At 25.6% G+C, this 14,180-nt stretch overlaps 1 protein-coding gene across 2 annotated transcripts in view; it reads left to right on the top strand.

Annotated features, from left to right (window-relative positions):
• Positions 1–675: 675 nt before the first annotated feature.
• LOC119687114 overlaps positions 676–14,180 on the top strand; it is a 19,176-nt gene continuing 5,671 nt past the window's right edge. For both annotated transcript variants that reach the window (XM_038101304.1, XM_038101303.1), the window contains exons 1-8: positions 676–918; positions 994–1,325; positions 4,912–6,210; positions 6,612–7,022; positions 7,082–7,199; positions 9,282–9,417; positions 10,368–10,500; positions 10,569–10,760. In XM_038101304.1, the coding sequence (XP_037957232.1) occupies positions 1,235–1,325; positions 4,912–6,210; positions 6,612–7,022; positions 7,082–7,199; positions 9,282–9,417; positions 10,368–10,500; positions 10,569–10,760 (2,380 nt within the window). In that variant the 5' untranslated portion in view covers positions 676–918; positions 994–1,234. The remainder of the gene's footprint in view (positions 919–993; positions 1,326–4,911; positions 6,211–6,611; positions 7,023–7,081; positions 7,200–9,281; positions 9,418–10,367; positions 10,501–10,568; positions 10,761–14,180) is intronic.

Genomic DNA, 14,180 nt, shown 5'->3' with positions numbered 1-14,180 from the left:
ATTGTTTTACAAATGCTTTCATGACACAAACTTCACAAATAAAGCGAATGATAGATTTCAAGGGCAAATTTTTACTTTAATTAGTTTTACATTATTTTTGTATATGAAGCGATATATATTTTGTATATATAAATACAAAAAATGAAAATAATCAAAAAAACAGCGGAAATATATCATTATATGTACCAGTATTTCAAATTTTCCAAGTATAAAATAAAATTCAAATTTTGAGAATGTTTGAGAAAATGTCAAAATCAAAAATCTTTTAAGTTTTTGCATGTATTTCGAAAGAAATGTGTATTTGAACTCGCATATATATGTATATATTCACAGCTTGATAAAAAAAATCACATATATAGCATCCATGTAAACCTTAAAAGTTCAATATTGGTTAGTGTCATTTAAATTTAAATTAATGTCACTTTAAAGTGAAATCGGTTCTTAAGTGTGCATTGTAAAATTGAATAAAAGCTTATAGCATTAATGTTGTTTTAAATTTATGTATCTGTTTACGTAACCCTTAACAAACACCGGATGTATATAATACAATATATACGTGTATATAAAATTTTAAACCTAATTGATATATATGACATCCCTGTTTATTTGTGAGTGGCTGTCACTCAATTATCAACTCTGTTTAAACAGCTGATATTTAAAAACAGAATTTTGTACAAAAAGAGAAAGAACTAAAACGCAATAACAAAACAATATTTTAACTAAATAAGAAAAGCAATAACAATAAAAAGGGCATGTACACGCATTGTTAAAATATTTTAGTTTGTAAAATAAATTTTCAATTTAAATTATTTGTTGTATTCACATATTTTCTAAAGGCATATTAGCCCTAAAGTAAATCGTCAGATTAATAAATTAATTTCAACAAATTCTGAAAGTACTCATTGTTAAAGGAGGAAGGTATGAATTGCAATAAAGTACACTTGTCAAAAACTAATAAAAATGTAAATATTAATTTACATTATTTTTTCTTAGTGCAACGAACAAACTCAAAAAATGTGGAAAATTTGTACATTATTCATCTCATGAAGCTAACGAAAAACTGAACTTCGCCTTCCAACCGCACATATATCAAGCATTGTTGAACGCTTGATATATGAATAATTTTTTAATATGTTTAACCCACAATTTTTGCTTTAAGAATCTTGTGTTGCAATATTATTATTTGCTTTATAGTTAAAGCGCATAACATTAAAAGGTAAACTCTGTACCAACTATGGATCCACAAAAAATAACAGAGCTTGCAAATTTATTAAGAAACAACGGAGACAAAATATTAAATTCAGAATTTAAGCTAACACTATCAGGTAAGTAATCAACTAAAATATGTGAATCAATAATTTGCTTTAGTTTAGTGTACCAAATTTTACTGCATTTCTTTATTATATTATTTTAGTGCAATTGTTTATATTTGTGTGTGTGCATCATAAAGTATTTTTAGATTATTGTTGTTTTCATTTATTATACTACAAACTTTACTGGCGTAATTATTTCATATATCAGTAACATTCTAAGAACACAATTGTATGGTTATAAAATACTTTATATATTAAGTCTTAACGTTCTTCAAATATGTTATTAAAGATCTCAAATAAGAAGTACAGAAGAATGTGTACAATGGCCTTGCAATAATTTTGCATAGTCTTAAATATGTTGAAATATAAAATTAATATTTTTATATTATTAATTTATGAATTCTTAATTTTACATAAATTAAATTCAACTAATTTTTACTTTAATTAAGAAAATTTTGATTTTTGTTTAATATTGCGTTCAGAAGCGTATTCAAGTACTCATTTAAGCGGGGTTTTTCAAAAGTAATTCAAAGTTCATATAAAAATAAATATAAAATAAAAACAATGTGTTAGTATAAATCAATCCAAAATATGTTAAGAGTCCAACATCCTCCAATGTATACGCCACTGATTATATTATATACGTAAAAAATTTACTGTAGTATGTATAGAGAGTTGATATTACCAATACTTATTGGAACTACTATTCTTGCTTTTATATTATTTGTTTATTTTTACAAAAGGCACTAATAGGAACGATCTCAGTAAAAAGTTATGGCCGATTGATAAGCGATTGAAAAAGAATGTGTCAGCTGGGATATATATATGTATATATAATATAATAGTATATACAATATATATGTATATATACTATATAATAACAATAATATTATAAAAATATATAATTTTTTTTATTATTGTTTAATTTTATAATTTTTATGCAAAAGTACAAATAAAAGTTCACGTTTCATATTCATGCATTTGCATAATCTTAGGAAAATTTAACAAACTTGTACGTCATCTGAACACATTTTTCAATTACAAATACCGATAAGGTATTATTTACAAATTAAATTTTACTAATGCTTGCTTGATATATACACACATATGTACCTTCATATATGGATGCACATACAGCCCTACTTAAAAGTATTTACACAACCTAAATTTTTGTGCATATTGGATTAAAACATGTTTTTATTGTTGTTGTTGGACGTAAGTTGCAAAAAAATTTTTTATTGTCACTTAGTTTAATCTATGCAGAACCAAATAAAAAAAGATTTGGAAAGATAACTGATCATTTCACAAAAATATAAGCAAATGCACTAATGCTTATTAGTTGTCAAAAGTATATACACACAATTTTTTCACGTCAAAAGTGTTTACACGAAACATTAATTTCATTTTCTTCTTCTTAAGTAATGAAGTTTTTAAAACCTTTTTATGCTTATTTAATTAATATTTTTAATATTTAGGTACACTACCTTTGGCATCAATAACTGCCTGCAACCTTGCTGGAATTGATCCAATCAAATTGCGAATCAATTACGCCTGAATATTTCATATTTCTATTATGGTATCACTACGTTTTGGATTTTTATCAATAGTTCTTTGCTGTTTTATGAAACCTCAAGTATTTTCAATGACATTAAAATCAGGGTTCTGTAGAAGCCATAAAAACACAGCATGATTTAACTCTTTTAAAAATTGGTTAATAGTACATTCTTTATGACTTGGTGCATTGTCATGTTGTAGAATCCAGTTATTGATTGGAAAGTGGCTATTTTCTGACGTAAAGACATGGTTATTTAAAATACCAATATAACGGGACTGATTTAAGGTGCCATTTGTCGGTACCAAATCTCCAAATGCATAGCATGATAGACATCCCGTAAAGATCACTATGCCACCTTCAAATCTATTAAGTAGCTGCACTGCTTTATTTTGTTGACGTTGTTGTAAATGCATGAAGTACTTACCAAACGAACCCTAAAATTAAAATACAGATTCATCTGTCCATAACACATTGTACCAAAACTGTATAAGTTTCTTCAAATAATTCAAAGCAAATGGGAGACGATTTGATAGGGTCGTTAGAGTAATACTGACAGTTTTATGCACTACATAGGTGTTCATAATAACAACTTTTAACCTGCGATGCAGTGTAGCATCATTAATAATGTTAGTAATGTTAATAAATAATAATAATTAATGCGAATCAACTTTTGCGATGATGCTGCAATTTTGACAGGTCTTATTGTAGGATTTTCTACGACTACTCCTAATAATCATCTGCATTCCCTTTGATTCATGGCAGTTTTTGGCAGTTATCTTTCCAAATCTTTTTTTATTTGGTTCTGTATAGATAAAGTTAAGTGACAACAAACATTTTTTTGCAACCTACCTCCAACAACAACAACAAAAAACTGCTTTAGTCCAATATGCAGAAAAATTTAGGTTGTGTAAATACTTTTGGCTAGGACTGTATATTAAAAAATTTGTATATACATTATATATATACATATATACATTATATATATACATATATACATTATATATATACATATATACATTATATATATACATATATACATTATATATATACATATATACATTATATATATACATATATACATTTTATATACATATACATACAAATGTTTCCTTTTAAAACAAAGCTCACATTTCGTAAAGGTTACTTAGTGTTGACTATGGTTGAGTTTAAAGAACAGAACCAGAAGTTACAGCACTAATCTTGTTCAATTTATATATTATTTATTTCAGTTTATGTTTAAGAGTCACTTACTACTAATTATATCTCTGATGTATGCTAAAATTTCAGCATTTCTTCAATATCTTATTAAATATAATTCACAATATATGAGGTGATTACTTTTGTGAAGTTATCCATTAAAATGTAGTTCATTTAAGCCAGACATGCCCAAAATTTGTGATTTACAATTGATTTGATTTATAAGTTATTATATTGGATATATTTGCTCCTATGGACCCAAATATGTTGTATGTTACAATTATTTAAATTTTCTTTTCTAATACAACATTTTTTACTGTTAATTTGAAACATATTTACATATAGATTTCGCAGTAGGTGTTAGTGTGACATTTAATTTTATTTTTTTTCTAAAAACAATTACTCTATATATATTACATATCTTTCTTATGTCGCTCTTAGGCATTGTATGTTTATTAATTCTGAATTTTGGATTTTAAAATGTACGAATAAATTTGTAACCCCTAGGGATCTATTTTATTAGCACTACTTAACATGAAACGTTAACGATTTTTAAATATGGAACAATTTCGTGGGTCCCATAAAGCTTAAAATATTGAAAATCTTAGCACTAGAAATCTTTGTAAGAGATTTGAAGACACATTTGCTTAAAAAGTCAACTCTTTTTATTAGCTACTATTGAAAAATTCTAACTTTCACGAATTATTTAAAAATAGTGAACTGGTTTGAATAAGAAATCTAATTAAATTATATCTGTTATTACATTGTAAATAAATACTATATTCTGTTTTAAAATAATATTTGACAATTTGAAGCACACATTAATAATATATTTCTTTTCAATAGGCTCACTACTACGCGCTTTAAATGATTCCTTCACACTTATAGCGGATACTGTGGATGTTGGAGATTCACATACATTTCAGGTAGCGAAGCCAATCAATTCAAAATCACCAGTTTTCCGCGATCTGCAACTGATACACGATTTTGTCCAAAAGACTGGATTGCTTTGCATTATACATTACCCTACCGAAGAGTATTTCGAGGGTACCATCGACATAAGTAAGTTTCATATGCTAAAGCGACTTGAGGTACAAAAAACAAATGTGCTTCAAATAATCGGAATACAACCATTACGTTCTCAACTGGAAGAATTAATCTGTATTAAAAGTTTAAATTGTATTGATGAGATAATAACAAATTGTGGTGGTGATAATTCCAATGGATTCGTTTGGAATGAACTTAGAATGGCTGACTTTAGTTATAATAATTTACAAAAAGTTGATACTTCCCTGGAATTTGCTCAGTATCTACAGCACTTAAATTTACGTCACAATAATCTACAAAGTGTCGATGCTATTAAGTGGTTACCAAATTTGAAAATTCTTGATTTAAGTTTTAATCGTTTGATAGGTGTGCCACAACTTCATGCGGAAGCATATAAGCGTCTTCAAGTGCTTAATATGAGTAACAATTTAGTTGAAGATCTTTTGGGTATAGCCAAATTGAGTGCTCTAACTGATTTAGATTTATCGGATAACTGTTTACTAGAACACACATACCTTTTACCCTTAAGTACCTTAATAACTTTAAAAATTTTAAATCTATATGGAAATCCATTACACTGTCATCCGAAACATCGTCTCGCAACAGCACAATTTCTACACAAAAATTGCGCGAATATGAAATTCATACTAGACTTTGAGCCGCTTTCCAAAAGAGAAAATTCAATCACTGGGACCCACCAAATGCGACATGGGTCAACTTTGAATCGATATTCGACGAAATCAGCAAGTCCCGCAATAAGTTCACGTGCCACGCCATCTTCACACACACCTGCTTCAAGTTTTGGCTCCGTACGTTCATTTTCCTTGCTAAATTCTAATACTGATACGGAATCCTCTATAAATGTTGATCAGAATACAAAAAAGCGTACAATAAAAATACGCACTGTAAATTTTGATGAAGAGTCCACCGTTGATAATATCAAAAACGTACAATCTGAAAACTCTTCTATAAGTGAGGAGCCAAACAACACAAGCACAGCATATTTGGAAGCAAAGGAACAAATTAATATACTGCGTGAAAAGTATGGTGCTGAATGGTTGCAAGCAGGAAACGCTGAAATGATAAACAGCGTTTTGGGTAAGTTATAGAGATGTGTTCTGCGCTTTGACGGTGATTTCAAAGTCAGTTGGTTTGAATTTAGCCTGAAAAAAATCGTTGGTATTCCAGGGCTTTGAGCCTGGATTAAGGGCTTATTTCTTCGGACTAAGTTTTCGAATCAAAATAATGATCAACAATGATTAATTGTTTTGTTAAAATTATTTTATAAAAATAATCATGTTTCCGTTTTTAATATTGTTTTTGAAGACCGACATTATTTAATAACAATATGCTTTCTATCAATTAGCCCATAAGAAACTGAACTAATTAAAATCAAACTAAAATGTCAATTTGCAGAACACATCTGATAATGTCTTGTCATTCATTTTAAATTCTGCAAAATACTTTTAGATATATTTTCATATATTTTCTACACATAGGTATTGAAACAGATGATGATTTGGAAGCACAGGATTCACAAAACATGTTTAAAGAATTTTTAGGTGAACTATCAGAAACAAGTGATATTGGAACAACCGATAAAACATCAACGCCTATAAATTCTAGTCTCCAAGCAATAAATATTGCATCAAATTTAAATAATGATTTAGAATCTTCTAAGGACAATGATACTACACTCTATATGAGTGCAGAAACTACCGTCGAGAATTTGGGAAATATAACAACTGAAACATCACCATTTCATAAATCATTACATGAATCTAATGCACAAATCACTACACATATTGTTGAGGAATCCTTAAATGCTGATGATACTTGTTTAGAAGAAAGCTATAAAGACCGATATTTGAAAAACGTATATACAGCATGCGGTGATAGTGAACCTGAAGGTATTTTTATTATTAAAAATTATTTGATTATAACTTAAATTAAGAAAAGTTATTTTTAGTTTCTGAACCAGAAGACGATGAAGAAACTTACATTGTATATGGTTCAAATCAATCTAAAGCAATTTTCTTAACAATATCTTCAAACTTTCTACGTGAAAAAGATACACTATCTCAAAGGTATAAGAAATTACTAGTATTTATAATCAATAACTTAAAAAAAACATTTCTATAACTACCATTTATTTCTTATATTTAATTATTTCATTAAATACTATATTAAAATTGCATTATAGTTTTTTAAACACAAATTTCTTAAAAAGTTCAGAAATGCTTCTGTTAAACAGTACATCCCCTGCTAAATTTAATTCAGATCAATTGTGAGATAAACCTCTTCACTCGACACTCACAAGAAGTTGCATTAAACTAAGGAATCAGTTGGAGACTTTTGTTGTTGTTGTTGTAACCCGCAGAGATCTGAAAGCAGATAACACGTAAGGATTACAAGACGAGTACATGGATAAGGGAGTGGATAGGTGGGGTTAGAATTAAGGGGATAAAGGAAGTGGGGGACGATATGATTGAAATTAACCAGGGTCCAGCCGAAGAAACCTAGCTACCTTAAGAAAATGAGTCCAAAGGTCGATTAGACTTAAATCAGTGTGTGCATTGGGGCAAGAAAACAGATGAGCGACGTCATGGGGGTAGAGCTGCAATTTGGGCACACGTTAGGAATGGACGTGTTTATGCGTGACAAATAACTGTTTAGCACATGGCTATAACCTGATCACAATTGAGCTAGAACAGTTCTTACTGCACGGGGGAGACTACGTTCATCCTAGGATATATTAGGCAGAGGCCTATTGAGAACTTTGTTGGGAGTCAACCTAGGTTTCGAAAAAGATACTGCATCTTATCACTGTATGTAGTGATATTAGTCCACGTTTGTATTCGACCTCACTGATGTTAGCTCCATTGCAATATTGGTCGATATGGTTATAGTTGGTAAGGGATCCACGGATGCATCGTGGAGGGAAGGCTCTACTAGCCATGGCACCATTAGGATATCCATCTGTGTGGCACGCAAGGAGAAATTGCTTGGACAGGAGTTGGTTGTGTTTCTTTACAAAAAATAGTTTCGATTCCGCATGAAGGTGGTCAACATGCAACATACGAAGGCAGCTGGTTGCAATTCGTAAAGCTGTGATTCCAAAAACGACCAGGTCTACGTCCCGGGTCTACTCGTTGAAGACGACCAAGCGTCGTTCAACATCCCACAAAGGGGTCATACAAGCAGGTGACCTTTGTAACTATAATCAACACATCATATTCGCAAAATATTTCTTTGAAAGATTGTGAAATGATGTAGTGCCGAATGTTTTTAGCTAAGACTTAAGCAAGTGAAAAGTCGATTAAAATCTTTACAGCCTAGTACCATTTGTTCGTGTGAAATAAATTTTTTTTTGCTCATTTTCAGAATTCATTTATGTTTTTGTGCATATACAATAAGAGCTGTTTACATTGTCTTAATGTAAATTTTTTTTATTAATTATCGCTAACCGACGTTGGATGATTCTGAAGCATAAACGTAGTATTACATTTATTTATCTACTGACGTTGTAACTTCTTACAAAATAAATTAATTATTTTAAAATTGTCCCGAATTAACCCACTATGTGTTCTGAACTGAATGTTTTACAAAATGATTGTAGAATAACTTTTGTTATTCTATATGTATTCGAAAAATAAGTCTTTATTTTAATGTTGTCACGTATGATTTACTCAATTTTATATACGGTTGTAAAGTATACATTATTAATTTGTATAAAATGAATCAGATATTGGCATATATGGCTCACTCCTACTGAACTGTGAGTCTTGCCTTAACCTATACAATCAAGTGCTGTACAAATCCACTACATTGAAAAGAAGAGTAAAATGTAAAAATAATATAATATATTAAAACACAGACTTACGATATCTTAGGCTTGTACTAAGGCACCAAATAATAGTCGCGAGGACCACAACGAGCTATAATACTAAGACGAAGAAATTATTATATAATATGTATTACAATGACAGTACTCACTGTCACATAATAATTATAATATCTGCTGTTCTATTGTTTATATTGTAGTCTACTATGCTATTATATATATTATATAATTTCAGTATGCTGGATTATACATTAAATTTAAATATTGAGGTATTTTTACTTTGTATAGATTTCTAATTATATATTTTTTTTATTATGTTTTACAGGACTAGAACAAAATGGAGCTTGAAAATTTTAGAATCATGTGAGCGTGTGAAATCAAACACTCTAAGAATACATTTTGATACAGTAAAAGTTGATAAACAGTCACGAATATATACAGTGGAAGATGATTTATGTAAGGTAAATGAATACTTCAAGTCTTAAATGCTTAAGTGCAGCAATGGCAAAGTGCAATGGTGTTTCTATAAAGGCGTGATAAGTATTAAGATTTGTGAACTTTTAGCATATCCAGATGTTTTAAACGAACAACATTACATAAGAAAAATAAATTAAAATCGCCCTGCCTGCCAGGGACGATGGCACAAGTGCTGTACATTCCCCATCGCTGCGTTAATACACTAACGGACCTATTCTGTGCACTTGACAGATTTGTCAAATTCTTTAATAAAATTTTTGATTTTTATAAAGCAGAAAACTTTTTGGTATTCTGGACACATCTTGACAAATTTCAAAGCTCAAGTACCTAGTGCTTCTCACCACACTATGGTGTAAAATGTTTGGTATAGAAAACTGTTCGTAATTGTTCGTAACTGTTCGTAAAAAATGCTTGTAAAGAGCACATATTTTAAGTTGCCAAAAGCATTTTTCATGCATTCAAATAACAATAAAAAATATGCTTCTAAAGAGCGTATATTTTAGTTAAAAATATTTGTCATACATGCAAAAAATAAAAAATGCTTAAAAAGAGCATATTTTAATAGTTGTCAGCATTTGTAGTATTGACAACTAACAAGGAAAAGAGCTTTTTATTTATGTCACAGAATACCAAAACCTTTACAGCAGTTAATTTTGACAAGTGTCAATGTTTGACAAGTTTATAAAGTGCACAGAATAGGTCCGTAAATATATATCAATTTTGAAACAATATTGTGGGCATTATAATTCTAAATTAAATGATTTTTAATGTAAATTTTTGTTCAGAGTCTTTGATTTTTCAATTGATTTGAAAGTTTTTTAATTGTTTACTTTATTTTATATATCGACTGATTTATAGAATATAAATATGTACTTAGTTATTGCAATTAAGCATATAATGTATAACTAATTAAAATATATCACTATATTTCCAGGAACTGGAAAAGAAATTAAGAAATATACTCTCCCAACGTGATCTCACTGAAATGAATCAAACTCTATACCACTGCGTTAATTGTTCGTGTCAATTTTCACATGAAAATAGGAACCTCAGTACAAATAATCAAGGTAAATTCATTTTATTTAAATCAATACATACGAATTTTATTTTTGACATTTACTGATCTGTTTCACAGATGTACGTTGTCCCGACTGCAAAAGCAAATTTGTTGCTGAACTACATGAACTGCCAAAGTCTTATGAAAAAAAAAATCAAGATGATAACAACATATCACCAGCGTCCACTGCTGGAGAGTCACCCGTAATGACAGCACCAAAACCTTTTGAGAAAAGTCTTTTGCAGCATACTGAGGAGACGAATAGTATAGGTAAACAATATATTCCTAGTATTTAAAACATTTAGTATGCAGTATTTATTCTATTTTATATATTTATTTTAAAAAAAGATTTTCTTTTGGTGTTGGGTATTATCAGTGAATGGTATATTTATATTAAAGTTAAAGTGTTAAGTCATCAGTATATATAGTAAATGAAATCAATCAAACTGAAATCATCATCGCTCCCACTTCCAACATTTATATATTCATTAATTCAAAAATATATATTAACACTAAAACCAGTACCGTAAAACACCTTCTCAGTTAAACTGGATTTATTCCTAAATCTTCGACTTTAAAGTTTAATTGTAACGAATGAATCTAAAACTTATTATTGTAGAATTTAAATTAACTTTATTTTATTGTAAAATGATGATCTCTTTTTGTAAATTAGTGGTTAAAAGTATAAGAGCAATTTTTCTCTACATCGAATAAATGGTTCATACTATCGAATCAATGGTTCACACTATGGAACCCCTAAAACGAATAACTTTAAAAATATATCCAGTTCACAACCCAGATATTAATACATTTTCAAAAATAATACGCAAGTTAAGTCAAGATTTCAGAAGTTGAATGAATTCCTCGATGCCATTTGTCTGAGTATGCCAAAAGGCATAAATGTTAATTTATTTTTTACCAATATGTCTCTCAATATGTCTCATAACTTTCTTACGCATACAGCAATTAATTAGTGCTATTTAAAGCATTAATTTCAGGTCGTTAATAGTAAAATATTTAACTATAAAATAAATATTTTATATATACTTCTTTATAATTAAAGAAGTTATCAAAACATAAGAATATGGTAATTATCTACTTTTCTGGAATATTTGCTAAAATATATACTTTACAGGGTTTAGGCATTTTTTTTAAATATATTTAAAATTTTAAGTTTTAAATGAGACATATTATGTATAAGAGACAGAGTATGTACTAAACTTATTATTATTACATTTATCTAAAATAATTATATATATATTTCATTCATGGCCATTTTGTAACTCCAATTGTTTTGTCTAAAGATTTGATGATTTCATATTAACTTTATACTCTGATTGATTATCACTTTAACTGTGATTTGATATATATTATATATAAATAATTTTATTACCAAGAGTAGAGTATATTTATATTAACATGCAGATAATATCAAACTAATTATAAATATATATACATAATTTCATCTATCAACTTATTTACAAATGTAAGTATAAAAATTAATATAAAGATAAATATAAAAATATAAACAAAAATAAAAGCATAAATAAAAACAAAACGTAAATATTAAATATAAATATAAATATTATAAATTAAATTATATTATATATAGTTATAGTATATATACATAACTATATATATATATATACATATATATATATATATATATATATATATATATATATATACATAACTATAATTATAAATATAAATATATTTAAAAATATATATATAAGTATAAATATAAATATAAATATAAATATATATATATATATAAATATAAATATAAATATAAATATAAATATATAAATATAAATATAAGGATATTAAATATAAATATAAATATAAATATTAAATATAAATATTAAAAATAAATATAAATAAATAAAAATAAATATAAATATATAAAAATAAATAAAAATAAATAAAAATAAATAGTAATAAATTAAAATAGATAAATATAAATAAAAATAAATAACAATAAATAAAAACAAATATAAATAAATAAAAATAAATTAAAATAAATAAAAGTAAATAAAAAAATAAAAGAAAATAAAAATAAATATGAATAAAAATATATATAAATAAAAATAAATATAAATAAATAAAAATAAATATAAATATAATTATAAATAAAAATAAATATAAATAATAATAAATATAAATAAAAATAAATATAAATAAAAATAAATAAATATAAATATAAATAAAAATAAATATAAATAAAAATAAATAAATATAAATAAAAATAAATATAAATAAAAATAAAAATAATTAATAAAAATAAACATAAATAAAAATAAATATAAATAAAAACAAATTTAATTATATTTAGTAAAATATAAATGTAAATAAAAAATAAATATAAATATAAACTTATAAACTTATAAATATAAACTTATAAATATAAACTTATAAATATAAATATATATAAACATAAATATTAATTTAATAACATTGTCCTATAACTATTTATAATTAATATAATATTTGCATATTAAATTTATATTATATTATAGTAAAATATAAATGTAAATAAAAAATAAATATAAATATAAACTTATAAACTTATAAATATAAACTTATAAATATAAACTTATAAATATAAATATATATAAACATAAATATTAATTTAATAACATTGTCCTATAACTATTTATAATTAATATAATATTTGCATATTAAATTTATATTATATTATAGTAAAATATAAATGTAAATAAAAAATAAATATAAATATAAACTTATAAACTTATAAATATAAACTTATAAATATAAACTTATAAATATAAATATATATAAACATAAATATTAATTTAAAAATATAAATATAATTATAAATATAAATATAAATATAAATATAAATATAAATATTAATATAAATATAAATATAAATATAAATATAAATATAAATATAAATATATTTTGTCGTATATATAAATAAAATTTTTTATTTAAATACTATATTTAATTCAAAAATTTATTTGACGGCATTAGCTTTCAAAATTTTGTACTAATTATATTAACTTGTGTATATAGCTAAATATTTATATACATATAAATGTAAGACTTGTGTTTATAAATGTATATGTAAATATGTATTTATATATATATTTATATTTTATATTTTTATATATTTATATATATGTAAATATTTCACCCATTTTTCTTTCCATTCTTATGACTATTTATTTATTTATTTATGATATTAATATTTTATATTTTTATGTATTTCTATATATGTATATATGTATATCACACATATTTCTTTTCATTTTTATATAAATATGTGCATAATGAATAAATAAGTATGATAACATAACATCATTGCAAAATCAAAAATTAAAAACCTTCTTACATGAAATATCTTATAAATCTCGATAATGATTACAGTTATTAAAGTTCGAATCATTCAAATCAAATAAAAATATAATTATTGTAAAATACGTTATTTTTATAAATGAAATGAAAACAATAAAATATTTTTAAAGTCGTTAATGTTGACTCTTCACTAATATACGTAAGATAAGTGTAATAAAAGATACAAGTATCTTTTTACATAAACAAATATACCATATATATGAATGTTATAGTTATTTTTAGTATATATTTTTAATTTGAAGTGCTGCTGAGAACGTGAAGATTTTGGTTTAAATGTTTTTATTAACCCCCAAAAAAAAAAAAAAAAAA

The sequence above is a fragment of the Teleopsis dalmanni genome, chromosome X (genome assembly GCF_002237135.1).
Source record: "Teleopsis dalmanni isolate 2A chromosome X, ASM223713v2, whole genome shotgun sequence".
Lineage (NCBI taxonomy): Eukaryota > Metazoa > Arthropoda > Insecta > Diptera > Diopsidae > Teleopsis > Teleopsis dalmanni.
Note: the sequence above shows the minus strand (reverse complement) of the source record. Positions and strands in the feature narration are given on the sequence as shown.